Source organism: Zalophus californianus, chromosome 15, assembly GCF_009762305.2.
Source record: "Zalophus californianus isolate mZalCal1 chromosome 15, mZalCal1.pri.v2, whole genome shotgun sequence".
Lineage (NCBI taxonomy): Eukaryota > Metazoa > Chordata > Mammalia > Carnivora > Otariidae > Zalophus > Zalophus californianus.
Window position 1 is genome coordinate 21,270,333 of NC_045609.1, and position 16,951 is coordinate 21,287,283.

Genomic DNA, 16,951 nt, shown 5'->3' on the forward strand with positions numbered 1-16,951 from the left:
GCTCTTCAGTGATGACAATGGCAGCTGCCACCAGAGTAGTAACAGAGGAAGAAGTGAAAACCCAGGCAGTCTGAGTCCTGAGCCCAGCATCTTAACCATCATACTATGCTGAGGATTTTGCCTCCTGCATGTTCCATGCATTTTTTCCTACCCAGCGCTCCTTTCCAGCACAAGGGCAATCATCAATATGACCCTATAGAGGGATGGGGGGGTGGTTATTCATTTCCTAGAGAATATTCTGGCAGGTGAGGCCAAATGGAGAAGCACCCCACCTGTTCCGGTATGAATCTGTCAGTACCACTGTCCTACATTCTATGTGCAACCTGGAATTTGTGGGAAGAAGTACACTGTTGAGTAACAGGTAACAGTGACACTGCCTGGATCTGTGCTATGGATAAGTGGGCAACATGGATAACTATGGATAAGTAATGGGACTTAAGTGATAGTGAAATTCTTTCCCACTAGCCGTGTACCTAGAAAGCACCTACAACTACAGAGCTAAGCTTATCAGAAATGAAAGGACATTAAGGACTATTCAGCCCATTAGTCTATTTACATGGAAGGAAACTGAAGCTCAGAGACATTGTCCAAGCCCATGGCAGAAGAAAGAGCCCAGGATTTGAAAGCAAAGAGAAACACATCTTAATTAAGTTGACAACAACCTTTCAAGGTACAAATTATTATTCCCAATTTTTAAAAAGTGCAATCACCAGGATGGCTAAAGATAGACAACAGTAAATGTCAGCAAGGATAGGAAGCAATTGGAACCCTCATAAACTGCTGGTCTTGTCTCCTAAAGCTGAACATGGCACATGGTATAGCCCAGAAATTCTGCTTCTATGTATACACTCAATAGAAATACCTGTACCAAAAGTATATAATGTTCACAGCAGAACTATGTATAGTAGCCTAGAAACCCAGAGGTTCATCAGCAATAGAAAACATAAGTGAATTCTGGTATAGTCATACAATGGACTATTATATGGCAATGAGAATGAATGATCTGCAGCTACACATGCAGAAGTATCTCATAAACATATGTGGTGTGAAAGACACTCAACACAAGAAAAAATAAGTTGCATAATTGCAATTATAGAAAGTACAAACACAAGCAAAATTGATCTATGATTAGAAGTCAGGATAATGGTTATCTTTGGTAATGGGTAGGGAGTTATAACCAGAAGGGAGCATGGCCCCACTTCTAGGGTACTACCAATGTTCTGTTTCTTGATGTGAATATTCACATTATTACATGGGTGTAATTTGGTTTGTGAAAAGTTCATCAAGCTGTGCTCAGAATATGCACACTTTTCTGTGTATATCTTTCGTTCAGTAACCTCAAACAGAGAAATGAGTTACACTGTTTATAAGTGATAGAGCCAGGATCTGGCCACTCCAAGTCCAACATTCCTGCCAATACCAGAGAATCTCTCAAGTGCCTACTTAGGCAGGATGTGACCACTGAGATACCACACAGCTCTCAAACACGTACAGCTCTCCCACGTTTCTCCCTGGTCATGAACTGGCCCCTGACATTTCAGGCCTTCTATGTGAGCCAGTTCAGAAGAGGAGACTGATATATTTATATGATAAACAAAGGGGAATAATCTGTGCCAGTGTTTTAAAAGGAAAATCCATTTGAAAGACCAAACTTATCATCCATAGTTGAGCTATCTGTATACCCAATGAGAAATACTTAGACACTTCAAAAATAGAAATGATTTGAAGGGTCAAATTTCATAAATGGATGTGTGACATCATAAAAGCATGATCCTTCTGTGTTGTTTACCAAACATTGACATTGACATTGAGAGTCCGTGTCAACAAATTTAACAAGCACAATGGAATTAAAACACAGAGATGATTATTATTGGCATACCTGAAAAGTTTCAAGTACCATCCTCAAAGTAGGACTTTAAATCTATGCTCCTTAATGCATGATAACTTCACAAGGAGATGCAGAGTATGGGAAGCTAGGGGTGTGGATGAAGGGTAATAATTTTCATAGCATGTACAATTACACTGTAAATATTACATGCTAATAAGTACATAATTATTATCAACTATGTGATAAGTTCATAAATCATTTTGGTCTAATACATGATTATTTGAAAAACATTAAGCTCAGGAAAGAAATGAGCAAAAATTCTTTGACAAAACAGTAAATTGAAAACTTTTTAAAAATTTCTCTAGTTTCATACTGCCATCTTCTGTTTACTTAGAAAAAATCTTGATGTCAGAGATTTAAAACAGAATTTTAGAGCTGAAAGAGGCCTTGGAAAGAGTCCAAACACCTCATTTTTAAAATGATAAAACTGGAACTCAGAAAGATCCTGTAATTTGACCAAGAATCCATAGCCAACCAATGACAAGGCTAAGGCCAAAGTCAGCTTAGCATTCTTCCCAACTGAGAAGTATTTCAACTGACACCTTAATTTTTTCCTAAAAATCAAAATACTAGTAGAGAACACCAATGTACTTTTGTTACTATCTTACAGCTTAAGTAGTTCTATGAATCGATGGCAGATGAAAATGTAACATTCATATCATTTTGGTGTTTAAAAGTTCAGAGCAAATTATTTTATTCTCATCCTTAAAACTAGAGTATTTCTAGATTCTATTTACATAGACTTAAACCACAGTAGCCCCATATTTCATCAATAACAATCAGGGTGAAGTATAACCGGAATTGACCATTAAGTCACATCTGCAAGACATGACACATTTACATGCTTAGCTCTTGCTAATAGCAGGCAAGTTTCCCAAGATGAGAAACCATAGAGTACTCCTCAGTGCTGGACTAGTTTCAAGAGATAAACTGAATGAAAGGATGACTCTCAGGGGAGATTTCTTATAATGTTTCAGGTCTTGCACTTTGCAGAAGGAGCCTTTGGAACAAAAGTTAGTTAACTCATAATATGAGCCAGCGATTCCACTTATGGAAAGCTGTAAAACTTTAGAAAAAAGGAAGAAGAAAGCTTCATCATCTTTTTATTTTAACAAGTAAAGTCATCTTTTAAATGTAACCACCATCCATTGTCGCTGCCATTTCATTTAAGAGGAAGAAGGAATCTTTTAATAAGGAAATAGAAGGACACATCATTTGAGAATAAAATGTAAGATAAAAAGAAGATAGTGGGAACCTAATACACACACACAGAGGATCAGTGCCTTTATATTCATTTCGCCTTCAGTGAAAATGTTTCTTGAAACTAAAATTGTATGTCTATTGGTGTTTGGGAGCCATTATTACTATTACTACATTCCGTCTGGGAGATGAAAGTTGACGAGCTGGTTGAACCGAAAGTGCTTGGCTAAATGTTCAGTAGTAGAGCTGGCAGCTGGCTCAGAATGGTTTAAGGCCGGAGGATGGCAGGGTGGGGCGCCAGGAGGGGGACAGCTCTCTCCTTCCCAGCGTACGGTATTCAGGGCTCTTACAAGATACTCTGTTCTCCCAGCAACACTTTTGGTACAATGGGAACACATTCACTCAAAAAATGTAAGAACCTGTATATTAGCGAATAGCCCTACAAACCAGAGTGCGGAGCACAGGAAGTAAGGAAGATAAGGATGGCACTGTGAGTACTGCAACCTCGTAAGTGCAAAATGAAACAAAAAATATAAAATAAAATTTGTTAATAGCCATCCGCAAATCAGATTGATTGAGGTAATTTTCAGCCAATAAAGGGAATAAAAAGGGAGATGAAAATGAAAATCCTAACTGAAAAAGTGTTTTGTTATGATCACGGGTGAATGAAGAAAATGACAAGAATGAGTTGTTATAAGGAAGTCAGAAAGATCTACAAGTAGGTGATGAAATTGTTTCCTTCATCCCTCAGGGTGATTTAGGAAGAAATAAGAGAGCTAAATTTTTGCTGGCTGTTCAAATTAGCATGGAGGAAGAATACACTTCTTAAAATTTTAAAGTACGTTGGTAACATTATATTTAGGTCTGCATTCATCAAACAAAAAACTAAATATTTTTTTTTAAGATTTTATTTATTTATTCATGAGAGACAGAGGGGGAGAGAGAAAGAGAGAGAGAAGCAGAGGGAGAAGCAGGCTCCCAAGGAGCAGGGAGCCCGATGCGGGACTCGATCCCAGGACCCCGGGATCATGACCTGAGCCGAAGGCAGACGCTTAACCATCTGAGCCACCCAGGCGCCCAAAAAACTAAATATTTGATCACTGTCATTCCTTCACTATTTAGCAGATGTCCACTAGAGCAATACTGCACAATAGAAATACAAGGAGTCACACATGTGAGCCACATATGGAATTCTAACCTCCCTAAGTAGGCACCTTAGAAAAATAAAAAGAAGTAAAATTAATTTTAGTAATACATTTTATCTGACTCAATACATCTAAAACATTAGCATTTCAACATTTCAATATCATTAATGAGACATTTTATAGTCTTTTGTTTTGGAGTAAGGCTATGAAATCCAGTGTGATTTTGTTACACTTCTAGCACATCTCAACTTGAACTAGCCACATTTCAAGTGCTCAAGAGCCACATGTGGCTGGTGGCCACTTTGCTGGACAGCGTGGCACTGGAGTCCCATACCATGGTTGAAGACACAGAGAGAACGACACACAATCCAAGGGCTAAATCAGAAGACCAAATAAACACACAAGAGTTCAATTAAAATCCAAGGTCACAGACAAGAGGCCCCAAAAGAAAAGCTCAAATCATGTGTGGGGGATTTCAGAAAAAGGAGAGCACCATGGGCCAAAACAACTGAGCCTTGAACTGGGCCCTAAAGTATGATTATATATAAAAGAGATGAAAATTCTAAATGGAGGAAATGGAAACATAATGTGGTTTTCCAATTTATCATTATTATAAGATAGCTTTGAGAAAGAAATCATGCCTTTTGGGAAACAAATAAACTTCCATGCACTTATTTCTCCTAAAAAGTTTCAGAATCCCAAGAGTGGTAGGATGGTCAGGCCTACTGTACTGAAGCAGTAAGTAGGCTGACAGTACAGTGAGGAGAAAAAAAAAAATAGAGCAGTAACCAGGTTGTATGCCTGCAGCACAGCAAGTATTTCCTAACAAAGCAGATGACTGGGCCATGAGAGTCTTACCCCTCTACCCACAATGCAGGGAGCCCAGCAACTCTTGTAGGTTTCTCACCCCTTCCTCCTGCCGAGACCAGAATTTCAAGTTCATCTCCCTAAAGGAAGAGAAAGGCACTAAGGAGCCAAACCCACTCAAATCCTTGATCTCGGGCATACTGACTGCTTTGCTTGTTGGTTGGTTTGCTGATCTATAGAGAGTACGGAAAGCTGAAGCAAAACCCAGAGTTATTCTCACCAATCCTGGAAATGCCTAGCATCCTGGGAACTGGCCAATGCAACAGAATCCTGGTAAGAGGCAGAAATTCAGTCCTACTTGAAGGAGTTAACAGTGCTTGGGAGTAAAATCATCCAGATATCCTCAAATGCAACTCTGCCAACCCTCACAACTCATTCAGCAAGCCCAGCTGGCTCTAGTGACTCACCATATTAACCTGAGGGTGGATTTATTGATTCATTATCAGTTTGCAGACCTTTGGAGGAATTAAGGAGAAAAGGAGAGGAGAGACTGTTGAATCTGCTTAGAGTACAAAAATAGAGAACAAAAGGTCTCCCTGCTGTTTCAGCAACTCTGTTGTCTGAAAAATGGCCCCGCCCTTCTTGAATTTGAAGAATGACGTTTCACTGAAAAGTGTTTTAGCTCATCCAAAAACAATGCAGGGCCACGAACAGCCCTTGAGTTCAGTTCCCTCCCTCCAGTATCAGTCACGTTTCAACCAGAGAAACAGAACCAGAAGATATGTGTTAAGAGATTTATTGCAAGGAACTGGCTTATGCAACTGTGAGACCTGGCTAGGCAAGTACAAAACCCATAGGGCCGGCCATCAGGAAGGGCAGCTTGAAACTCTCTGGCACAGGCTGAAGCTACAACTGAAGATAGAATTTCTTCTTCTGGAAAAGTTCATTTCTGCTCTTAAGTCTTTTTAAATGGATTGAATCAAATTCACCTAAATTATCTAGGATAATCTCCCTTACTTAAAGTCCATTGATGACGGACTTTGAGCACAACTATAAAATGCCTTTACAGCAGGGCGCCTGGGTGGCTCAGTCGTTAAGCGTCTGCCTTTGGCTCAGGTCATGATCCTGGGGTCCTGGGATCGAGCCCCACATCGGGCTCCCTGCTCAGCGGGAAGCCTGTTCTCCCTCTGCCCCTCCCCCTGCTTGTGTTCCCTCTCTCACTGTGTCTCTCTCTGTCAAAAAAATAAATAAAATCTTAAAAAAAATTAAAAAATTAAATACCTTTACAGCAACACCTACACTGGTGTTTGACTAACGGGGGAATGTAGCCTACCAGGTGGACATTGACCATCACATCTCCCAATGCAATGCCTCCTTCTGCAGCCAGATTTACTCTACCAGAATGCATCCCGAGGTGCAGGCTGCAGGCCTTGGCATGGAGGGACTCTGTGTGGATGGCCTGCTCCCTGATGGCCCACCATGCACAGCCCATCCTCCCATCTGGCGCACCTCACAACCCATCTCTGTAAAACTCCAGACATTGCTTTGCCCTTGCACTTTTGAAGCCTCAAATTGTCAGTAAGCCTTTTTTCTGTCTCTTCCCTGAAACTAAAATCCCTTATAAGCACAGGCGATGTCTTCTGTCTTGGAATCCTGAGCATGGAGGAGACTCTATGGATGTGTGTAATGGAGGCGAGCTCATTTACTATGTATAACCCAAATTCTCAGCTTTATTCATCCCAAGGATCATCTGGACAAGCAAATAATTCAGATGAGAGGAAGAAGTATTTTCTCCTCGATTATTCAAGTTTCAAAGAGAAGGAATGAAAAAGATGATAAAGAAAGTAAAAAAGTGCATGTCTTGCATTATTCGGATGTGCTACTGTGAGCTTCTGTCCAAGTCTAGGTTTGCCAGAGAAAAGGGGTAGACCTTTAAATTTGAGATGTTCAGGCACAATCTTACCAAAGTTCCAGTTCTCCCTCTAGCCCATCACCCCAGAAATATCTTTTTCTCTCATTCTGAAGGGTCCCTTTCTTTTGCACCTTCCACAGTTTGGCTGGAACTGCTTGGAAAAGTAATTTTATTTGTAGCTGATTCTTGTCCTCTAATAGCTAATATATGTTGAGCACCTGCCATATACCAAGCACCATCTCAATTATTTTACACAACAATCATATAAGATAGTACTTTTATTGTCCCCAATTTAAAGATGAAGAAAAAGGCTGAACAGGTGCCACTATTCCTCCTAGAGAATGTGCTTTATCTTGGGCTGCATCTTCATGTGGGCATCTTGGGCACTAAAATTTAAGGACAATAATGCCTACCTCAGTGCAATGTTGTGAGGATCAATTAAGATCAAGTAAGTGAAAGTGGATGGTATTGAGACAGGCATATGAGGGGCGCTTAGTGAACGTATGGGACAAGCACAAGAACTGTAGAATATAGATGTTGCTTGGCAAATGTACTTATTCTTCTCTGCCTTGCTCAGTTATAAAGCTCCAGGCATTGGATCACAGAACTGAGGATGACACCTACTATGTTTTCTCTGGACAAAACTGGGTAAAGACAATAACTCCTGTTTCTCAGATATAATATGGCCTGCCTGCATCTGGGGAGTTAATTAAAATGAAGACGCCCAGAACCACTCCCCATCCTCACCCCACTGCACTGATAGGTAGGCAATTGCCTTTTTAGACAAGCTTGAGTAATTCATATATACTCCTGAATTTAAGAGCAAATACAGGGGCACCTGGGTGGCTCAGTTGGTTAAGCATCTGCCTTTGGTTCAGGTCATGATCCCGGGGTCCTCGGATCAAGCCCTGAATCGGGCTCCCTGCTCAGCGGGGAGTCTGCTTCTCCCTCTCCCTCTGCCCCTGCTTCCCCTGCTTGTGCTCTCTCTGTCAAATAAATAAATAAAATCTTTAAAAAAAAGAGAGAGAGCAAATACACACACACACACACACATATGTATGTATGTATATAAAGCCCATCTTTATCAAAAAATGTATGAATCTGTATACACATATGTATACATTATATTTTATCAAAAAGACGCAAAGATGTCCATGTATGTGTTTTTTTCACCAGAATCAGAGTCAGTGGACACTCTTTTTCATCTTTTACATAGCATGAGCAATGCTACAACCAAGCAGAAACCTACAGTAGCTCCCTTTACAAAGTCAAAGCAAATCATACATTGGAGAATCATCAAAAAGTGCAAGGTTAAAATCTAAGTCAAGAGGGCTTAAGCCAGTGGTAGTTCCCAACTGAAAATCACTTTTTGGGCTTACAAAAATTCACATATGTGGACCCCATTATAGACTGACTGAATTAGAATGTCTGAGGGTCGAATAGTGGCTTTTACATGCTTAACTGTTTCTATAGATGATTCTAGCTACCTTCCTGGTTCAGGAGGAGGTGCTGATGATAACCATTTGGGTTACCAACACGAGCTATACTTTTCCCATTTCCAAGGTAGTATTAATTTGTTTATTTCTCTGTAGAACAAAGTTGTCAACAAAGGGCTGACATGGTTCACACACTACTAGACACCTCTTGCTAATACTTCATTATCATGGTTTCCAGGACTTGTCCTTTAATTTATGCTCTGAAGAGCCAGGGGAGGCCAATATCACACATGTTCAGCAGACACAGACTAAAGTGCTCACACCTGTGCACACACACACACCTATCGGCGGTAGCTCTTCAGCCATCATTTCTTTCCTACCACTCCCTCACTCTCAAACCCTTGGTCTCTTTATTCTATGTTCACCGTCAAAGGGTATGATTAGCTGATCCAAGTGCCTCCTCGTCTAGCTGATGACCCTGAAGTTAAGTGGGACTTATACAAGGTAACTCAGCTAAATAATCTTAGTGCCAGGACTTGAACTAGCATTTGGCTTCAACTCAATTCTCCCCCCAGTACTTGTTTTCTCCCTTGACCTTTGGAGGGATGTTCTATTTCTGTAACCCCTCCATGCAGGGCTGGTTTCGTGGCCTTGAGACCACTGTGGCTGCACAAAGCTCAGCTCTTACAATGGCCAAGCCCTTGATTTACCGCTCTGCTGTTGCTGTCTTGAAATTCTTAATTTTTAACAAAGGGCCTTGTATTTTTATTTTGCAGTGGGTCCTGCAAATTACATAGCTGGTCCTGCCTACAAGGTAAGGGGGCCGCTCATGGCCCTTGAAGCAGTGGGAGCTTGGAGAAAGTGCAGAGCTGCAGTTCAGTTTCAGAATCTCAGCCTGAGTTCTGACCACCAGGGCCCCACCCATCCGAAGGAGCTCTCAGCTTCTCTGAACTCTCAACTCCTACCTGGACAGACTTAGTGAAAAAACTTGTTCTCTGAGTATGTGCTAACTGAGATATCATTTCCATTATCCCTGACCCTTGCTGGAAGATGAGGTAATGACATTTCTGTTTAACTTAGTATTTGCGGGGTGCCTGGGTGGCTCAGTCATTGTCTGCCTTTGGCTCAGGTCATGATCCCAGGGTCCTGGGATCAAGTCCCGCAGGGTCCTGGGATCAAGTCCCTCTTTCACTCTCCCTGCTTGTGTTCCCTCTCTTGCTGTGTCTCTGTCAAATAAATAAATAAAATCTTTAAAAGAAAAAGTAACTTAGTATTTGCTAATAGAAATGGTGACCAATTGGAGAACATTAAAAAATTCTGTCCTCTTCATACCAGATCATTTTCTAGAAATCAATACCTGCAAACCCCTATATTAACATATCAGTTATCATCCATTTGTACTTTGCAAACAATCTGCATTTTGAAAAACTCTTTCAAACAAATCTTGAGCAAACTCTTCCTGTTTCTCTTGAGTTCATAATGACAGTATTATTTTCATTTATTTAGTTATGTTTGGTTATCTTATCCGGCATGACCAGATGATCCAGCATTGTTTTTCAAGTCTTGCTTTTAATTTAACAAGGTAATACATTAATTGGAAGCAAATGTTTATGTTTTGTTTTAAGAAGTCCCCTTTAGTGATCAGGAAAGACAATATGTTCAAATGAAGGTACGGCTAGTGCATTTTGTTTTCATGAAATCATTTCAGAGCTGAAAAGTACCTTACAAATCACCACATTCAATGTCCTTATTTTCTCTGTATATTCCCATAGAACAGAGATTGTGATTTGCTCAATGAACCATGTCAACTTCATAGCACATAGGAAGAGACTCCAGGGCAACTGACGCCAAACCATCTTAGCATACCTGCGCTTCAATAGTTCCAAGTAAATTACGTGATCATTAAATACTGCTGCAGAGTTCAAACTATTACTTCAGAAACTGAAGTGCCATCTGATTTTCATCCTTTAAAGGTAAATGAAAACCTACTGTTCTTTCTAAAGATGATAGGAATCACTATTACATCATATATAAATGTTTATGAAGAACATCTCTCTTGGAGACAAAATACATCACATCTGTCATGCATAACACTGCATTAGAATTCTGAATAGAATCGCCATTGTGAGATGGGACTACCCCTTGCCATGTCACACTTCTCTTATGAAGGGGACACAAATGATGTTCATACAATTTGATCGCAGTGTACCTAAATCGCAGAGGAGTAATTTTGAATCATACAGGAACTGCTTACGACTGCCTGACATCATGTGGCCCTTTGGTCACCAGCATTCACTGGACACACCTAGATCTATGCCCTCATGTCCATGTGTCATTTGTACTCATGGAAGTATGTGTGTCTCTCACTAAACTGTGAGTCCTTTAAGGGCAGGAACAGTGTGTTTACTCTCCATCTTTTTTTATAAAAAAAGTCTAGTACATCTAGTACACTGACTGGCACATAACAGCAAATAAATGGATAAAGAGATGAATGAAGATCTTATGGAACCCTGTATTTTCACATAGATTTATTATAGTGAAAGGGTACTACAATCTCAATGAAAGCAGGGAAATATGTTATACTTAAAAAAAATATCCTCCTATGCCTTGCACAGTGTTGGTGATGCAACAAATCTAATTAAATGATAAAGGAGTGAGGAGAAGCATTAATTTATCCACTTACTTGCAAGCAAGCCAACTCCACTTGCAAGGGATCCAACCCAGGCTGTTCTTCCTTTCCCTTCACCAAAGGAGTCCAGCCATTCTATGTACAAGACTCCAACAGCCAACGGAGATCCGTAACACAAAAACTGAGTGAAAAAGGAGACAAGTACAATCACCCAGCCCCATCCACCATCAGGTGACTTTTTAAATTCCATTGTAAGGTAAGATCAAAGAGGTGTTCCTCCGTAGGTCCTAAGCAAAAACAAAAAGGAAAGAAAAGCATATTTAGAGTATAGTAGGGCACAGTATTTTGGATTAAAAATATCTCCTCCTAAATTAAGTCATAAAAAGCTTCTCTAAAAATACACATGGAAAAGCATAAAATATCACTGACATCAACTTTAAATTTTTTACTGATGATTTGAGTAAAGAATACATCCACATGGTTCAAAAAAAATTTTTTTTATTATAAAAAGGCACAGAGTGAAAACCTTGTCCCCATTCAGCAGGTTTGGTCTTTTGTCACATGTTGGCTTCTCCAGGAAGCAGACTCTTAGTAAGAGAAAGGTTTTTGGGAACTGTTTTATTCCTATGGAAGGTAACAGGCAGGAGAGGAAAAAGGTAAGCTGCCATGTAGTATCAAGGAAGGGAACTTCTAAAGAGTTACTCTGAGTTAGGCACGGAGAGTTGGCCCATTACACCCCCATGTTGATCATTCACCAGATTTAGGCCATTCAGGGAGTGCGCATGACCATAAATGAGGGGGCTCCCTTCAAATGAGGCAGTCATTCCAGTAGGGCTGTCAGCTGAAGGCACCCTGCCAACAGTACTGTGAGCAGCTAGGGCAAGGAATCTCTCAGTCCCAAAGAGTCTGGAGGGGAATTGGCAGCACATCACAATGTCCACCAACTTGAGTCTCCTCCCAGACTTTCTTCATGAATATACAAGGAATTTTCCTCTTTTTTGACAAAAAATAGCATATTGTACATTCTATTCCAAACCTTGTCCATGCCCTTAACATCCCCAAGATTTTTCCCTATCAATACATAGACAGCATCCTTAGCCTTTTTTTTCTTAACAAGCACGAAGTATCTCACCATATGACTGCATACTTATTTATTTACTGAATAGGCAAAACATTACACAGCCTTTTAGTCTCTTTAGATGTTTGGCTATTGCTATCACATGTTATCTAGTTTATTATCTAGATTATTATCTAGTTCAAGAATGAAAAAGACGGACCAAAAGTATGTAGCCCACACCTAACTATTTCCCACCTAACTCCCATATCCTCCACAAGAAACCAATGCTTCTTGTTTCTTTTATATGCTTCTAGAGTTTGTTTATGCATACATTGCTAATTCAAATATAGATTTCCTCTATTTTTTACACAAAAATAGTATGATATATACATATGTATCTGTATATATCTTGCTTTTTTTCACTTGACAAACATCCTGAAGATCTTTCCCATCGATGCATAGTGACCTTCCTTATTCTCTTCTTTGTGCTGCCTTGTGTTTCAGTATAGGGCTTTCTCTTAATTCAACCAGTTCCTTGCGATTTACAATGAAAACAACTCTGCAGTGAATAACCTTACATATACATATATCTTTTTGCATACATGCACATCTGTTAGGTAAAACCCAAAAGAGGAATCGCTGAGTCAAAAGGTAAGTACACTGTAATTGTAACTAGAATTACAAAATTGGCTTCAAGGGATTAAACCAATTTATGTCATCCCCAGCAATTTGTGGTATGTCATAAACCTTTTGGATTTTTTGCCAATTTGGTAACTGTAAAAAAGTATTTCGTTATAGATTGAAGTTGCATTTTTCAGCATCCCCTGAATATTGTATGTCATTTCATAGATGAAAAGCCATTTGCAATTCCTATCTAATTCTTGGGTATGTATATATGGGTGTATTTCTGGATTTTCCATTCTGTTCCATCAGTCTGCCTATTCACTCACCATTACCACATTAGTTTAATACTAAGTTTAAGGTAAATTTGTAAATTGATTTTAGGCAAACTGATCCTTTTATGATGTTGAGTCTTTCTATCAAAGAACATGGTATGGCTTTGCATTTGTTCAAGTCTCCTATTGTGTTCTTAATGTTTGAAGATTTCCCTAACATTTTTTTTATTTTAAATATTCTATTCTTTTTGCTAATATTATAATTGGGGTTATTTCTTTGTCTTTTGTTTGTGTGTGTAAAAGTTATTGATGTCTACATGTTAATTTTGTGTCTCACTACCTTACCAAATTCTCTTGTTTGCAGTAGATTTTTGGACAATTCTCTTGGGTATATACAATATATAATACAATAAAGTTACACAATCAACTACAAACAGTGATAGTTTTACATTTTTATTTTGAATTTTTATACTTCAGATTTCCTTCTTTTGCCTTTGCATCGAACAGGGCATACAGGATAATGTTAAATAATAAGGGCATATGTCTCTGTCTGGTTCCTAACTTAGTCGGAACACTTTCAAATGCCAAGGTGCTGCCTCTGGGGCTTAAATCAATTTATTTCACAAATTAAGAAAACACTTATATTTCTCTATCTTTGAGTGTTATTATAAAGGATGCTTACTATGTTTTATCAAATGCATTTCTAGTGCACAGGGAGATTATTATGATCTCCTCCATAAAACTTTTAATGTAATAAAATCTGTATTTTCTTTTTTTTTTTAGATTATTTATTTATTTGTCAGAAAGAGAGAGCTAGAGAGAGCACAAGCAGGGGGAAGCAGCAAGCAGAGGGAGAAGCAGGCTCCCCGTTGAGCAGGGAGCCCGCTCTGGGGCTTGATCCCAGGAGTCCAGGATCATGACCTGAGCCGAACAAAGACGCTTAACTGACTGAGCCACTCAGGCGCCCTCAAAATGATATTTTAAAAGAATTTGAAAATATTACTTCTTTCAAAGTTTTAAAACAGTTTACATGGCATGGATTAGGAGGCCCAAGCCTTGACCTCCCTGTCTCCACAGGGCTTCCCATTTAATCTACACTTCCTATGTCTCTGCACCATGTCAGGTTTACAGTACTTTGACCACAGATTTTTCTAAGCCATTCCCTTGGCTGTGATTCCATCAGATAATAGCTAAAGACAGTGGAAATTATCATTCATCCATTCATGCATGTCCCTAATTAGATGGTGGAGCATTTGGCTACCTTAAGAGAGTCATAGTTACACCCATCAATTTATCTGGGCTTCAGTGAATTTCTTCACTTTGACATTCAGAACACTAGGCAAAAATCACGTCACCACCCGCCACAGGCCTTTGTATAAATTAACTTTCAGTATTTCATAACTGAAAACTGGAAGATGTTACAATTTGCACACAAGACTGTAGAGTCTAAAAGCCAGCCTCTCAGACCAAACGATTGTGTTAGCAGACAGAATAGTGCAAACTTCCAAATATCTAAATCCTTTGAAATAATCAGATATGTCCCTTCATCAGAAATTAACTCTTTCTAGTACCTACTCTACTGTAAAAGCAAACAACATAATTCTGGTCCTTCTAATGACAATTTGGTACTTTGCAATTTTTCTTGGTCAAAATCCCTTTTAAAGAAAATATACTCTTGATTCCCGAAACTAGATACTATATAATAACAATAGCCAAACCTCTAAAGAGACTAAAGTGCTGTATAAGAACAAATGCATATGAGACTGTCCTTCATTTAAATCTTAAAGTTACAGCACTTCAGGAAAAGCACACAATTACATAGGCAAAGTACCAGAATCATGAAGAAAGCCAGTATTTTCTGGAGGGTGGGAAGAGTGAACGGGTGAGGAGTATCTCCCTTGCCAGTGCGCAGACTTAAGTAGACAGAAATGCCTTTATACACAAAATACCTTGGCCTTGCTTTACTCTGCCTTGCCTTGGGTGACATTTCAACACATAGGACAAGAGCCAGAAAATTCTTCTCACCGTAAACATTTGGGAGAACAACCTTTGAAATACAAAGCTCCCGTGTATATCAACTCTGACTAGAAAGACAAGTTTTTATAAAGAGTTGGCCAAGAGCTTCTGACCTTTAATTGTCTCATAGTTTGATATACATGTGCTCTCTATAGAACATGCTGAAAAATACCATTTCATGATTTCTTGTTTTCTGTCAGGGTAACAAATACATTTCTCCTACAGTTTCCTCTATTCCTTAGGTGTTTCTCACCTAAGGAATTATATATTCTGCAAGGTGATTTCACGAATAGACTAATCTTTATTTCCCCCCTTTTGTAATGGCTCCCAATTTCCTTTGGGGGACTTAGGTCTTCTCTATGGGTAGAGAGCTGGTAGGACTGTTGATCAAGATTCCTTGATCTTGATCTATAGAATAGTACCTGATCCAAGCAAGGGCAGCAGAACCTCTCTCCCAGGTTTCTGAATCTTAGGTGAAATGCCATAAGGAAAAAAAAATAGACATTTGAAGTTTATTGATTGCAAAGGTAGCACATTGAAGAGACCCTCTGTCAGTTCCTACTACTTTGACTACCTAGGAGATACCCAAGATTGGCTTCTCCAGCTTTTCATTTCACCCTGTGAGCAAACCCAATAAATTAATTTTAAGTTAGCTGGTGTTTGTTTCTTTTACTTAGAACAGAATAAACAAATTTGAGTATGCAGTGATTTCAAGTTGGATTGTATTAACTTTCTATACCCCACTTGCTTCCATTTGGGCCAAAGGGTAAGTTTAGGAATATAGTCTATGGCCTCATAATATAGGAAATATAGATATGCCATAACTTTTTTCTGAAATTTCTTTATTATCCTTGCTATTCATATCTTATGATTCAATGTGATAAAAATCTCTTCTCTGGCATTTTTTTTTAAATAAAAACTTGAAATTAACTGAAATTTCCACTAAGCACACTTATACTAACGTCTACAGAAATACAGCATTATAAAAGTGATCTTTATTCAACAGGTTTTTTGATCACTTACAAATTAAATTATATTGCACTAGATACCAAGGTAAATCAGAAGAAATATGACATGGCCTTTGCCCTCTAGGAGCTTATACCCCAGTTAGGAAGGTAAGAGCATGTGATCTTTGAGTGCCAAAGAGGTGGCCAGCTCTTAAAACGTTTGGGAGTCAGAAGGGAAGGAAAGCGGGAGTGAAAGGCCTTATGAAGTAAGTTGGTCCTAAAGAACAATGGAGAGATTCAGGAAAGCATGGCACTGGCAAGAAAACAACATGAACTTGGGTGTGGAATCAGGATAGGCCTACTACACTTGGTGGAAAGTACAGAAGACAGGTCTTAGAGGGCTCAAGGAGGAAAACAAGATTAGAAAGGTAGCACCCTCAGTTGAAATTTAAGAAGAAAGTGTATCAGGAAGCCTATACTTATAACCCCAAGATAGGATTTTTTTTCATACTTTACATGATATATGCTGGCATTAATAACCCACTTACATTATCTAAGTGATGGATTTTTTTGTCCTAAAAAATAACAAGATCTGTAAACATCAGAGAGTGTTATTTTATTTGGACTAGTGTTCCATGAGTATATTCCAAGTTTGGGGCTCTTACTCATTTAACTGTATGAAATTATGCTTCTAGGAAACAATACACTGTAGCATATTCTAGTACATTCTTTGAAAATTTAGAATCTTTTTAAATCAGAGTGTTCACAGACCCAGACTTTGCATGACAAGACACCTTATAAAACTCAAAATTATAAGCCATTTTGAGAAGACCATTCTTTGTCACACTACGATCTAAGGGAACATCACAAAATTAACATTAACTTATCATTTAAGTGTACTTCTTATTTTTAGTTTAAACATTAAATATGTTCTACATATTATAAACCTCGTTTGGAGTGGAGAGAGAGGACAGCATGAATAAAACTCACCATAACAAGATATTATTACTCAAGAAAA

At 38.9% G+C, this 16,951-nt stretch overlaps 1 protein-coding gene across 6 annotated transcripts in view; it reads right to left on the minus strand.

Moving 5' to 3' along the window:
* SLC16A9 (solute carrier family 16 member 9) overlaps nt 1-16,951 on the minus strand; it is a 48,439-nt gene that overhangs the window by 17,385 nt on the left and 14,103 nt on the right. For all 6 annotated transcript variants that reach the window (XM_027596925.2, XM_027596928.2, XM_027596927.2 and 3 more), the window contains exon 2: nt 11,072-11,304. In XM_027596925.2, the coding sequence (XP_027452726.1) occupies nt 11,072-11,267 (196 nt within the window). In that variant the 5' untranslated portion in view covers nt 11,268-11,304. The remainder of the gene's footprint in view (nt 1-11,071; nt 11,305-16,951) is intronic.